Source organism: Drosophila innubila (genome assembly GCF_004354385.1).
Source record: "Drosophila innubila isolate TH190305 chromosome 2L unlocalized genomic scaffold, UK_Dinn_1.0 4_B_2L, whole genome shotgun sequence".
Taxonomy (NCBI): domain Eukaryota; kingdom Metazoa; phylum Arthropoda; class Insecta; order Diptera; family Drosophilidae; genus Drosophila; species Drosophila innubila.
Genome location: NW_022995372.1, coordinates 25426716 through 25442096, shown reverse-complemented (window position 1 = coordinate 25442096; position 15381 = coordinate 25426716). Strand labels below are relative to the sequence as shown.

Below are 15381 nucleotides of genomic sequence, written 5' to 3'. Positions count from 1 at the left end.
ACATGCAAATCACAATAATCAGCCATAAAGTAGAAACACTTAGTAACAGCAAAAGGCAACAAGTGGTAAGATGTACATATGTGAGATTCTCTTAAATATTTGGCATCGTTGTTTAATATTTGGCTTATTTAAAAACGAAATAAAATGAATTGCAATAAGAAACCGAATTAAATATGCCACACTTGTTATGTTATTCTGACTATGTGGTAAAAACGATTATTTGTCATACTTGTATTTATGTAATAAAAGTTAAATATTTCTTAAAATACTTAAATAAGTTAAACATATAATAATAGTTAAGATAATTTCAAAAAAAGATTAATATTAAAAACTGTGGGTGTGGTGATTTTTCGATATTTTGAAAAAATAAAAAAAATTAATCGTGGGGCTTTTCTAAATCCGTATGTTATACTTGGTTACTTTAGCTCTTTAAATTTGTTCAATTATAATACAGTCGAACTTCCCTAACTCGAACTACTATAACTCGAAATTTCTCTAACTCGAACAAAATTGACTGACAATAGCGTTTACTGAGCGAATTTCAAGCAATTCTGCTTCCGTAACTAGAAATTTTATAAGTCGAATAGCTCCGATTTAATTGAAACTATTTTAAGCGAAGAAGAAAGTGATGACGAAGGCTCGGTGGAGGATGATATTTGCCAGCCCTCCATGAGCGATGTAGAAATCGCCCTAAAAACGTTGACTGTTTATTCGCAAACCAATAACTTTACAAGTGCTGATCACTACATGGTCTTAACCAAACTGTAAGCCCTTTTTATACCCGTTACTTAAAAAATTAAGTAAAAGGGTATATTGTGTTCGTTGGAATGTATGTAACAGGGAGAAGGAGGCATGTCCGAAACTATAAAGTATATATACTATTGATCTGCATCAATAGCCGAGTCGGTACAGCCATGTGTGTCTGTCCGTCAGTCCGTCCGTATGAACAAAAGGATCTCAGAGACTATAAGAGATAGAGATACCAAACTTTCACTCACAGACTTCTATATACCCCACGCAGATCTAGTTTGTCTCAAATTGAAGCCACGCCCCCCTCCGCCCCCTCAAATAGCGAAAACCCATTCGCTCGTCTGTTTGACCAAAGGGATCTCAGAGACTATTAAAAAACTTAAAAGTTAAAGTAAGTAAAGTAAGAGTAAAAGCAATTTGAAGTGTATGAATTTTAGTAACTAATTCCTGATATTTTTTTTTTTTTTTTGTTGAACTTTAACGATACAAAAAATTTAACAGCTCGCAATTTGAATATAACATATGAGTTTGTTGTCAATAGTTTCAGACTTTTTATCTTTTTAGTAAGCTTGTAAGCCCTACAAGATAAAAAAAAAAAATTAAAAAGATCACAATTTAACTTGAATGAATTGTAGTTTCCCATTCGAGTTAGGGAAGTTCGACTGTATTTAAAAATCATTTTTAAATTAAATAAAAAGCCTGTGAAATTTAAACAATATGATTTATACAATTTTTTGTTATGCAAGTTAATCAATGTTATTTAGATTAAATTTACACATTACATATTTTAAAAGTAAAAAAAAAATTATTATCGACGATTTTTTTACCCTGAGCCCATTGAAAATGGGCATAAAAGGGAATAATGTGTTTGGCAGAATGTATGTAACAGAATGTATCAGGATCAACAGCCGAGTCGATTGAGCCAAGTCCGTCTGTCTGTCCGTCCGTCCGTCTATTTGAGCGCGTCGATTTCAGAGACCATAAGAGCTAGAGACTTCAAACTTGGTATGTAGGTTCCTGGATACCATGGGCAGATCGAGTTTGTTTTTATTTTTGGATCGGACCACTATATCATATAGCTGCCATAGGAGCGATACATCGAAAATGAAGTTTTAGTATGGAAAAATTGTTTGTTTGTCAAGATGTCAGAATCAAACTAATAGAAAATGCATCTGGGCTGGTATTATACATCCTGACAAAATTTGGTTCAAATCGGTCCACTATATCATATAGCTGCAATAGAGACGCTCAATCGAAAATAAGGTCTTAGTATGAAAAAGATTTTTGTTTGTTCAGTTATCTTAACCAAACTGATAGAATATGCTTTTATCTTGGTTTTGTCTATCCTGATTGAAGTTCGTTTTAATCGGTCTACTATATCATATAGCTGTTATAGGACCGATCGGTAGAAAGTCAAGTTTTAGTATGAAAAAGTTTTTTGTTTTTTAAGACATCCTAACCAAACTGATAGAATATGCATAAATGTTGGTTTTGTACATTCTAACCAGATTTGGTTCAAATCGGTACCATATATCATATAGCTGCCATAGGAACAATTGGTCGAAAATCAACTTTTATAAAAGAGTACCTGGGCTCATGGTATCCTACTGTCGAGCGTGCTCGACTGTAGCGCACCTCACCGCGAGCGAAGCGAGCAGGGGGCAGAGCCCTCTCATGTTTAAATGATTTTAACTATGAGATATTTTTTAGATTTTCTATAGTTACACGGATATTATTTAAAATTAAATTAAATACACAAATTAATTACAAAAACAAGTGGGAAAGGCTACAGTCGAGATCCCGACTATGGGATACCCGTTACTTATTTCAATATACAAAAAATAAAAATAAAGAAATTACTTGTATTACTTTTCTATATACAGACAGACAGACAGACGGACGGACTCACATGGCTATATCAACTCGGTTATTGATGCTGATCAAGAATATATATACTTTATGGGGTCGGAGATGCCTCCTGTTACATACATTCCAACGAACAAAATATACCCTTTTACTTATTTTTTAAGTAACGGGTATAAAAAAAACCGATTAAATTTTTGCAGTGTACAATCCAGCGCAGCATCCCTGGCAGCTGTCAAAATAAAGGTCCTGCGCAGTAAGCAATGTTTCTGGCAGCCCAGAAAACTGTCAAAACACAGAGTGCTTGAGTGAGAAATTAAGAGAGAGAGAGAGAGAGAGAGATAATATTACTTTGGCGTCCGAAGGGCAGCCAGAGCCCACACAGCATCCAGTATTTGATGGGCAGGCAGCAGAGGCGACTGTAGCTGCTCCAGGTAACAAATTCCGAAACATTACAAGTTCGTTTCGCGGCTGGACGAAGGGGGGCAGCAGGACAAACCCAATTGTGTGGAAAATGTTTGATTGAAAGCGCACAAAAAGCAGTTTGCCACAAAATGTAGCACACAAACAATTAACGTACGATGCAAACAGCAAAAACATAACATAATGTCAAGGACATAACACGGCATACATAGATGTGCGAACTGAGATAAACCTAAGGATTTATTTGTAATACCTAAAGGTGCTAAAATGCGTGCCTACTATACGACAAAGGATAAGCGAAAGTACGGCGACATGAGCTATGAGTAAGTACACAAAGCGTCTCCCTCTGTGTCTGTGTGTATGTGTGTGCGTGTGAATAGCTGCTATAGCTTGTTTACTTTAAGGACCAACTCGAATGCCATTTGCACGTTGAATTTCTTTTGTATTTGCTCTGGCAAAATGCAATTTGAAGCATCAATTGAATCGATTGAAATACAAACATATGATATAAGTTCTCAAAGTCCGAAAATAGATTTCCGTCTTAGCAGAAGTTTAAATTTAGAGATGATTGAACAGAGATTGGGATACGGTCGGAAGGCAGGCGGTTTGAATCACTGCAGTGCACTGTTGCCAACTTTAAGCTTAATGAGTAGCATTGCATACTTATAGGCAGCTTAGGGGAATACCAAACAACAAAATTAATTGCATACTTTTAGGATGATTGATAAAAAAATCAAAGCAAACAAATAAATTAACGATTATTGTGAGAATTTCAAATTTGCCGGCTACCGCAAATCTGCAGCTTCCTTAAAGATAGCTTACATTTATCATTGAATAATTTTGGGAGTGTACCTTTTCTTGTTTGATAGTGACAAATATGTTCCAAGTTGAGCAACAAGTTTATCTTCTTGAATAATTTTTTTAAAACTTCTTGTAGTCTTTGAAATGCTATATCTTTACCAAACCTCTACAACTATAACTAAACAACGACTTTTTTTCATTGTTTTCCCTCTAATTAAATTCAACATCGATTTATTTTAAGTTATTTAAGGAAACTAAAATATTTTTAAACATTTTTAAATATTTTTATACTTTTCTCGAAAAAAATTATAAAAAAAAATTAAAAATGGAAACATATAGTAACTTAACCAATATTAATATTTGCATTTGTATTTTTATACCCGTTACTTAAAAAATAAGTAAAAGGGCATATTGTGTTCGTTGGAATGTATGTAACAAGGAGAAGGAGGCATCTCCGACCCCATAAAGTAATATATTCTTGATCAGCTTCAACAGCCGAGTCGTTATAGCCATTTGTGTCTGTCCGTCTATCCGTCCGTGTGAGCGGCTAGATCTTAGAGACTATAAGAGATAGAGATACCAAACTTTTACACACAGATTTCTATAGACCCCACGCAGGTCAAGTATGTTGTAAATTTTGGACACGCCCCCTTTCGGCTCTGCAAATCGCGAAAAATAGTCTGTTCGTCTGTATAAACAAAAGGATCTCGGAGACTAAAAGAGGTGGAGTAACCAAATTTGGCACACAGATTTCTATATACCCCACGCAGTTTAAGATTGTATCAAATTCAAGCGACGCCCCCCTCCGCCCCGCAAATTGCGAAAAACCACCACACCCACAGTTTTGAAGTTAATAAGTATTTATTATTTAACGTTATCTTTTAGTATTATCTATTATTCCACTGAATCTTATCAAGATCAGACAAATAGAACGGCAGTTATGGCGATTTATTGTTTTAATAGTAATACAAGCATTTTCTTTAAAGTACATATATTTTGAAATAAGTAACGGGTATCCTATGGTCGGGATCTCGACTATAGCCTTTCCCACATGTTGTTTTTGTATTTATTAACGTCAACTAAAATTTTCCGAAAAAAAGTAAAATTATGCACAAAATAAAACAAAATTTAAATAAAAATTAATAAATTAACAATTAAATTATTAAACTTAAAAACGATTTTATGATATGACTGAAAATATAAAAAAGATAGATTAAAGGTAAGGTCAGACAGGTAAAATAAGTATTTGAGACAAAATGACTAAAATTTTGCACAAATGCAGTCACAAACAAACAGTTTGAACACACGTTTGCAAAATACTAGATCGTTCGAAAGGTCCCCGGACTGACACATAGGGTACGCCACTAAAATTTTGAAATAAATTTCTTTTATCAACCATTAAATCAACCATTTGCGATTGGAATTCCACCTTTAATCGAGGTCGTACGAGCACTGAAGACTCGAAACGTTCGGGAAGACCAAAAGAGGTGATTATCCCAGAGATCATCAGATACGTCCGTCAAATCGTGTTGACTGATCGAAGAGTCAAAGTGCGTGAAATTGCTGAGACTGTGGGCATATCAACTGGTGCCGCATTTTCTAGGTATTGAACAAAAGGATTCCGATTACATGTCTGGACATGTATAACCGTAATCCAAGCGAATTTTTGCATCGATTTATCACCATGGATGAGACATGAATCTAACACTACATTCCTGAATCCAATCGGTCATCAGCTGAGTGGCGAGATGCCGGTGAAAGCCGTTCAAAGCTTGTGAAGGCAAGTCGATGGGCTGGTAAGGTTTTTGCCAGTGTATTTTGATATGAACATGGTATAATACACATCAACTATCTTAAAAAGGTGAAAAATGCAACAAAGAATATTGATCAGCATTGCTTGATCGTGTGAATGACAAAATTAAGAAGCAACGCCCACATATGGCAATGAAAAAAATCCTTTTTTATCTCACAAAGCCGCTTTAACGATGGAAAAAATAAAAGAATTGAGATGGGAATTGCTTCATCATCCTCCATATTCCCTAGATCTGGGCCCCCAGTGACTACTACCTGTTTTCAAACTCCAGGTTAAAAAATTTTACTCCAATGAAAAAGTTGAATGGGAAACTGAAGCCTATTTTGAGGGACTATTTTCCGACCATTACAAAAAAGGAATCGAAATGTTAAAAGACCGTTGGACTAAGTGTACTAGGCTGGACGATGACTATATTGGATAAATATATTGATTTTTGAAGAAAAAAAATTTGTTTTCATTGTAATTCCTAGGACTTTTTGAACGATCTAGTACAACTTGTTTATGTATGTTTGTACTTACAAAAAGAATTCTAGTACACACTGTCAAACATTTTACATTTTGAAAATAGAAAATGGTGCTGAGGACTATGAATAAACTTGGATATAATTTCTAACTATTAAAAATACAAGTTTCAGCATAATTAATTGAATAATCATTAATAATTAAATAATTAAATATTTGGTAGATCAAAGTATATATATTCTTGATCAGTATCAACAGCCCTCCGTGAATCTCAGAAACTATAACAGCTACAGACTTTACATTTAATATGTGATACGCAGGTCAAGTTATGTTTGTTTTTGGATAGGACCCCTACATCATAAAGTCGTAAATAAAGTTTTAGTACGAATCTCTATTTTGATTTTTGAGATATCTCAACGAATCTGATATAAAATGCATCTAGTTGAGTCTTTTGCATTCTGACCGAGGCTTAAATCCGATTAATATCTTATAGCTATCATTGAAACAAATAGTCGAAAATTTAATACAGCGCTCTGCACGTGTCGAAATTATTGAATAAATTTAATTTTCTTTGCTTTCCGATTATTTTCTTTGACCTCCTCGAGCATAGAGTGCAAATTATGCTTCAGCAGCAAAACCCCCAATATAATTATATTATCAACTGTATGATATAGTCGACCGGTTTAAACCAACATTTGTCATAATGTGTAATTCAAATTCTGTGATCTTCGTTAGGATATCTCAAAAAACACAACAAATTTTCATACTAAAGGTCATGCCGCTCTACAAGGAAGTCAGAAAAATCAAGAAAAACATGCATAGATATAAACTTTTATTATATCGCTGTTTCTCAAAAGACTTTAATGAATCATATTTTAAACGACGCTCAGTTGATGCAGCTTTGCAAAAAAAAAAATTAAAACCGAAGTTAAGAAATTTCTTCGAGTTTTCCTTGAATTATAAAAAAAAACAACATTCTTAATTCAAACATTAATAGCTCTTAAGCTACTAGCTTAAATCTTAGACTGTGTATGGATGAATTGCAAATATTTTCATTAGCTTTCAGGAAAAGTACATCTTTTGAAAATCGGTTTTGGCATTCTCGAGTAATGTTGACAAAGTAAATGTATTTGTATTCAATGCATTTCGATAAGAAAATCTGACGGGAGCAGAAAAGTAGCACAAAGCTGCAGCCTTTTTTATGATACATGCTTAGGTATCATGATACACAAAATTTGGTATAATGATACGGTATCACTGTCGTTCGCCAGAAGTATCATAGGTATCACAAAAATTATCAGGCAGCAATCCTGCCTGGTGAATGCGACCATTCAGTGAAAATTATTATATACAGGGGTGCCACAGAAACCGAAACTAACCGAAAATCTCCCGAAAGTGTATGGAGATTTGGGAGATTGGTTGGTTTCGGTTTCCTGTATATAATAATTTTCACTGATTGGTCGCAATCATTCTGATAATTCCAAAAATCTCTAGAGATTTTGAAGAGAAATGTTTTTTGAAATCAACCGTTCGAATTGTTGGTGCCAGAGATTTAATTTTTTCGAACATATTTTTATTCAATTTAAAATATATTTCAACTAAATTTAATAAATATTAAATTTTGTCAAGTCTCTCAACAAATTTTTAGACATTTGAAGGCAATGCTTGCTTGTGTTCAGGAACACCAACAATTACTTTTGGGTTGCTTTGGAGCTGTTAGATATTTGTAGAACACCTCTGAAAGTCATCGTTCACCTCGTCGATGAGAATCGTATGCTCCAACCATTGGTTGCCTTGATTGCCAGTTATGTTCAACTTTCGATAGCTAAATGAGTGAGTGAAAGAGAAACGAATAGTGGGAAAGTATTATCAAAGCAAATTGGCATCCGCTTAAGCAGTAATTCAATCAAACATACAGTCTCTGATTTTCCCACATTTCATTCAATCCCATTTCCCCCCATCAGGCTTCACTGACACCACCAAACTGCCAACTCCAGAGCCATACATGTAATAATGAAAGCAAAACAACACAAATTCTTCAAGCTCAACTCTTTCGAATATATTGGAGATATCAAATGTGGGCGGCCAATCGCGTATGGGCTAGTCTCCAGCAGCATATAGTGTTCACCGTATGCATTTAGCAGGGTGTGATCAAGTTGTGCCCCCGTAAGGTCCGAATGATAATTTCAACAACAGCTGATAAGCCGTTTATCAACTGGATTTTACCATCCTCCGGATCTGAGGGCCGTGCACAGCCTGGTCCTAAATCAGATTAAGGAAAATATATATATAAATGCACGAACTCAAAAAATCTATCATAAGCTTGTCATATCACATTGAACCAGAGTAATTCTCTAGGGAAATGGTACACTCAGAAAAATATTCCATCCTATAATTAGGTACGACCGTACTTGAATTTTTACCGTTTCGTTCATAAAATTTTAGAATTGTTGTGTACTAAAAATCTTGAATTAAGTATGAATCGATCTTAAATTAAGAATTCGGACTTTACATTCCTATGGCAGCTATCCAAAATAGTAGTCCGATTTTATTCAAACTTAGTCAGAATATATAGGACCATGAAAAATATATAATCCGTGAGTCTCATAAAGATATTTCCAGAAACAACTGAGCTACTGGTACTAAGCTAGTTTAAGATTTTTTTGTACTTAAAATAGTTTTTTTTCAAGATATTAAGAAAGTTAAAAATAAAATCGTTTCGTACTTTAAACAAGTACGTTTTGGGAAATTTCTTTGGGAAATTTATAGCGATGCAAATATGACGTTAAGCTTGGATCGCTGGCAAAATCAGCACCTATTCCGAAAGGTCGCTAACCAAGAAAATACACCATTATTAAATGGTATTTAATTTTGGTATTTTGCCTAACTTTAGTACACATACTAGAGTATGTATTAAGATTAAAGTTAATTAATTATGACAATGTTTTGTACTAAAAACAAGTACATTTTGGGTTCAGTTCAAGATGTTTGTGTACTTAAAGTAGTATGTTTTCAATTTTTTCAGACTTGAATTAAGCCCAAAGCGTACTTAAAATATCCCCGAAAAATCTCATTTTAAGATTTCCGTACATGCGAAAGCCGAAATTGAAATAATATTTTTGTTCTAAACTTAAGAAATTTCGAACTTAGACAGCTTTTGAGATCGTTTGTACTTGAAAATGGCCTGTTTAAGTACGGAAATCATGATTTTTTTTTTCTGAGTGTACTTACTGGCAGAGAAGATTCTCTTATCATAGGGTCGTCCATATTTTCCACATCTAATTGTCGATTTGCCCGCTAGTATATAGTTGAAGTCGCATCCGACTTGCAAAAAGTGTCGCCTTTCTATTAAGTATCCATTGGGTGGCACATCTAGTTTATTGCATCGTTTTCCAAAGATCCCCAGCTGCAGTTGCAACTGCAGCAGCAAGAGAAAAATCGACACCACGTGAACATTCTAAACAGGAATTCAGACACACATTAATCCGAAATTAACAGAAAATGCTATGACCTCTAGCTCTCTTGAAGTGATAGAGCATCGTTTTATATAGCGGTGGCCACGAATTTACAACAATAAGTTAACTGGACTATGCATCTGAATCTACGGGTGTTATTTTTGTTTGTGAGTTTTCTTACTACTTTTGTTCAATATAGCTGAATCGCGTCCCGGCAGTTGTAGTAGAGTCAGCTGTTGATATCTAGTGCAAGTGTTGGGAATATTGAGAAGACAATAGTGACGTCTTTCTTGTGTTGTGATCTTTAGGCTGTCACTAAGAATCTACAGTCAAAGTGCTGCATACTTTCGGACATTACCTTAAAAATCAGGTGTGTTTTACAAATCTCTAACAGTGCAAAAGAAACCCAAAAGCAATTGTTAGTGTTCCTGAAAACATGAAACCATATCTTTCAAATTTCTAAAAAAAAATTTGAGAGATTTGACAAAATGAAGTATTTATTAAATTGGGGATATCAGAAATTTTTGCAATTGCTTTTGCTTTTGATATTGTAACTTTATCATTAATGCAGGCAAAAAGTAAAATATATAAATTTAGTTGTTGAACGTATTTCATATTTAAAAAAATTTTTTTCTTTAATTATAAAGAAAAACTAGGGAGCTCCGCCCCCTGCTCGCTTTGCTCGCGTGGCTACTCTACTGTCGGAGACTTCGAACTTACTATGAAAAAAAGTTTTTCATACTAAGACTTGGATTTCGCCCGATCAGTCCTATGACAGCTATATGATATAGTGGTTCGACTAGAACCAACTTTGGTCAGGATATATAGGTCTAACTTAAATGCATATTCTATTAGTTTGGTTAAAATATTTCATTAAACAAAAAAGTTTTTCATACTAAGACTTAATATTGAACCGATCGGTCCTATGACAGCTATATGATATAGTGGTCCGATTTGAACCAACTTTGGTCAGGATATATAAAACTAAGTTAAATGCATATTGTATAAGTTTGGTTAAGATTTCTCATAAAACAAAAAAGTTTTTCATACTAAAACTTGATTTTCGAGCGATCGTTCCTATGGCAACTATATAATATAGCTAACCGATTTAAACCAACTTTCATCATAATGTGTAGGACAACAAAAAATTTGAATTCTGTGAGTTTGGTTTGGAAATCTCAAAAAACACAAACAAATTTCATACTAAAGGTCATGCCGCTCCACAAGGAAGTCATCAAAGTCGACAAAAACATGCCTGGACACAATATAACATTATATATCCGTCTCTTCATAAATTTTAATGAATCGTATCTTAAATGCATAATAATTGCAACTATGCAAATAAATTAGAAATAAATTAAATGTAACAAATTTTTTTCGACTTTTCCTCGAATTTAAAAAAAAAAAAAGTTAAGAAATAAGCTAAAAAAAATACCATCATTTTCTTAAGTTGAGAATTGATATCTCTTACATTTTATAGTAATGAATTATAGATGTATTCATTAGCTTTTAGAAAAAGTAAAGCTTTTTAAATCGGTTTTGGCATTCTTAAATAATGATGACAAATGTGGGCGCACCTCTCAAAAAAAAAGGAATAAAAAAAAATTTGGTTTTTTAAAAATATTAATAAAAATCGCACCATAGAAAAATAAATGTTTTTCATCGTTTGGGGCCCCAAATCTATCCAAAAAAGTAGGTTTGGTTCTTGTAATTTTTTAGCTGTTGCCTAGTGTTATTGAAATTATAGTAAGCATTGTCAAAATTGTTTTAAAGTAAAATGCTTGGCTAACAACTTGACTGATAAAACAAAACCTTGTAAATTACAGAAGCAAATATCTGCTGGACCCGAAATATATGACGAAACGTGATCTGCAGCATTATTATCGATACTATAATATGACGAAGAATCGTGGGCAGTTCAAGAAGATTGTAATTGTGATCTTCTGTGTATGCGTCTTCTCCTATCTCTTTGTGGACTACAATCTGAGAACAAAGCTCTTGAGATTACGTGATAGATTGGATTTCATAGCACGCATCGATGATGAATATAACATGACCCAGGCATACTTTATTGACACAGCCGGCTGTCGGATGCCCTACTTTGAGGTGCTCGACGATAACATAGCTCAGTTCATGTTCAAACCAAGAGCTTACAAGTGTCACAAGCCATTGATCCGGACCAGCGATGTTGTTCCCGGAAAACTATATCTCAATCTGAATGCCAGCGAGCAGTTGCGACTTTATAATATAACGGATCTGTCGACCATTAATTGTAAATACTCGGAATTGCAACGCAAATCGGACACGGCTAATGAGTATCTAAAATCCGTTCCATTCAAGCTAACGGATACGGTACAGTTGCCCAAGGATTTGGAGTATATAACTGTGGAATGTGTTGATGCCATGGACACAATTATTTACTTGGATTGTCACTTCTTTGCGGTCGATAAGCCTGAGAAGAAAAGAAAGAAAAAGAAGATCTTTAATGGTACCCAAGATGTTTCACAGGATCATCTATCTGTCATGGTTCTCGGCATCGATAGCGTCTCCCATTTAAATTTCCGACGTCAGATGCGGAGAACCGCTGCCTACATCCATAAGAATCTATCTCACGTCGAATTCTGGGGCTTCAACAAGGTGGGCGATAATACATTTCCGAATCTGGTGCCGCTTCTGAGCGGTCTGGACGATCAGGAGCTGAATATATCGTGTGTGGCACCAATGGCAACGCCTGGCTACGATGGGTGCTCCTTTATCTGGAAGCGTTACAAGCAGGCCGGTTACAAGACGATCTTTGCCGAGGATGTTGGCTTGCTGGGATTATTCAACTTTTGCCGCAGTGGATTTCGCCGAGCTCCAACAGATTATTATCTGCGTCCAATGGTACTCGAAATGGAGAAGCGCATTGCCTACAAAAAGGATTTGAATGTCAATCTGTGCATGGGCGGTCGACGCACAGCCGATGTCCTCATGGAGTACATGAGAAAGCTGGTGCCGCACATGCAACGTCAGTTGTTCTTTTCGTTCTTCTGGTCGGTGTCGCTGACACATGATTACTTTAACTCGCCCACATTGCTGGACGCCCAGTTAGCCTTTAATCTACGACTGCTGCAGGAGTCGGGCATATTGAATCACACGCTGGTGCTGCTCATGTCGGATCACGGCATGCGCTGGGGATCATTCCGCAAGACATACCAGGGCATGATGGAGGAGCGTCAACCACTCTTGATTGCCCTGTATCCGACGTGGCTAAAGCAACGCTATCCACTGGCCTTGGCCAATCTGGAGCTGAATGCCAAGCGGCTGACGACACACTTTGATCTCTATGCCACCCTGGTGCAGTTGCTCGATATGCGTAAATTGGAGGCGGATCAATTGGAACGCAGTGCCGAGGAGCTCAAGGATACTGACAGCACGCTGCCCCGTGGGATAAGCCTCTTCCTGCCGGTGCCGGTGGAACGGAACTGTGAGCAGGCCGGGATTGCGGCCCATTGGTGCACCTGCCATCAGCGCGAGGAATTGCCCACCAATGATGGGCGTGTCCAGCGTGCCGCCCGTTATTTAGTCCGACTGATCAATGATCGCCTTGTGGCGCATCCTCAATGCCGCACCCTCTACTTGAACTCCATCTTGCAGGCGTTTATTGCGGCGCCGCATCACAAAATACTTAAAGAACTTCGCACGGACTATGCCATGGATATAACACTTCGGTTACAAACCAAACCAGGTCTCGGAGTCTTCGAATCCACTGTGAGAATGTCCGGATATGCGAGTGCCTTAACTGGCACCATCAGTCGCATCAATTTGTATGGCAGCCAGAGCTACTGCATCAATGACTCGACTCTTAAAATGTTCTGTTATTGTCATAGATAAGCCAAAGCTTTCAAATCAATGCATAGCCTATGAGTGTGTATGAGTGTGTGTGTTTTGTGTGTGTGTGAATTAATTAAGTTCTAAATTTAGCCAAACTGAAAACAATTGAATTTCTATGAAATATTTAGCGAAAACTTTACACAAAGTTATCCTTGATCACAGTTTAGAGGGATCTTCAGGTATTGAGTATACAATAGTTCTACAGTTTAAGTTCATTTAGTGACAATAAAAATAATCATACACAAATTAGTCATGTCTACATTTAGTCAAAAACAAAATTTTTGTATATTACAATTCCCAGTAGTTATTATATTCAAGTAAAAAATATGTAGCGAATATCAAATTGTATGAAAATTATAATCATAATTTTTAAGCTAAGCTAAAGAAAATATATGTATACTCATCCGATAAAAATTGCATCTTTTGACAAACTTATAACAATTTGAATTTTAGCTACACTTTCATTTCTTTAAGCTCATCAAGTTCATTTACGAGAGTTAAAAAATAATATTACATAAATATTGATATCATTTCACATTAACAGGATTTAATTCGTTTGATGAGATTGTCAAACACAACTTCCTTAGCACGCACCCCTTTCAAAAAGTCATCATAAAAAGCTTCCCAACCTCCCAAGGTAAGTACACAAAGCTTTGGTAATCGCATAAAAACACTACACAGAGGTCCGGTTACGAATTCATCTAGAATTATTAGTTCTTCAATCATCTTCAATTCACCAATTCCGAAGGCAAATTCATATTCATCCTCAAGGTTAGTCCAACTATTTCTCATGTACAGTTTTTGTCAGCTTTGTTATTCCTATTAAGAACTTATCCCCATTAAATTCGTAATTATCACTGCGGACGGCAGTTCGCGTTAGTGACGAAAGCATCACGAAGGGTGCGAAAGGCGACTAACACTATATATAGCTAAGTTTGCAAATTTCCTACGACTGTTCGATCAGATCGAGTTATATACCGATCGAAAGGTTTAGTCCTAACTTACAAAATGGCATACTAAAACTTTTTTTAACAAACCTGGGTCATGAGATACGGGGGTGTAAGTGGGAGGGGGAAAATTTAGATGATTGCAGCTAATGGGGCTGTTGTGGATTTTTTTATTTTTTAATAATTCTACTTAAAAATACGCGTCGATTGATACCTCAATCACGCAAATGCCATAACTGGTTCAAAAGATAAATAAATTTGAAAATTTTAGTGGACTTCTCAAAATGAAATGAAAAGTCAGTTTGTTTGTCTGTTTGCATCAAAGCGCTAAAGAAGCTTGAATGTAATGAAGAGAATTTATTCCTTTTCAAAAATCTAGAAATGTTTGTTCTACGACTTTTTGAAAAAACCGCTAGTTTAGCGAGAAAACGCTAAATCCCGCTAAAATTGAAACCTCAACAGTTTCCAAACCAAAGAAGCTACAGATGTGTTCTATATATCATTATAAAGGTGTGTTTGAGGGCTTTTATGCGTACCTTTAAACTTTTTTTCTAAAGTACTCAGGTAATTTTACAGGTGAACATTTTACACTTTTACATTTTGGCGATTTCTGACAAAACAGCTTTAACGATTTCTGTTAAATTTTACTATGTTGTAATACGTACAATTTCGCGTTTTTTGGTATATGAAACATAAATTTTGGTTAGGGGGCTTGGAAGATATTTGCTGTTAAGTGAATAATTACATTTTTCTATCGGTCGAAAATCACGTTTTAGTACGAAAACCTTTTTGTTTTTATGAGATATCTCAACCAAACTGATACAATATGCATTTAACTTGGTTTTATATATCCTGACCAAAGTTGGTTTAAATCGGACCACTTTATCATATAGCTGTCATAGGACCGATCGGGTCAAAGTTAGGTTTTAGTATGAAAAACTTTTTTGTTTAGTGAGATATTTTAACCAAATTGATAGCATATGCATTTAGGTTA

At 35.4% G+C, this 15381-nt stretch overlaps 1 protein-coding gene and 1 long non-coding RNA gene across 2 annotated transcripts; one reads left to right on the top strand and one right to left on the bottom strand.

Moving 5' to 3' along the window:
* Positions 1–7844: 7844 nt before the first annotated feature.
* LOC117782041 lies at positions 7845–9558 on the bottom strand. The gene is made up of 3 exons (XR_004617222.1): positions 9344–9558; positions 8029–8374; positions 7845–7937 (listed from the first exon to the last, which is right to left on the bottom strand). It is a non-coding gene; the product is annotated as an uncharacterized LOC117782041 (long non-coding RNA).
* A 1848-nt stretch (positions 9559–11406) lies between these two features.
* Positions 11407–13713, top strand: LOC117782040. The gene has a single exon (XM_034618955.1). The coding sequence runs from the start codon at positions 11422–11424 to the stop codon at positions 13438–13440; it is 2019 nt and encodes a 672-aa protein (XP_034474846.1). The 5' UTR covers positions 11407–11421; the 3' UTR covers positions 13441–13713.
* Positions 13714–15381: the final 1668 nt, after the last annotated feature.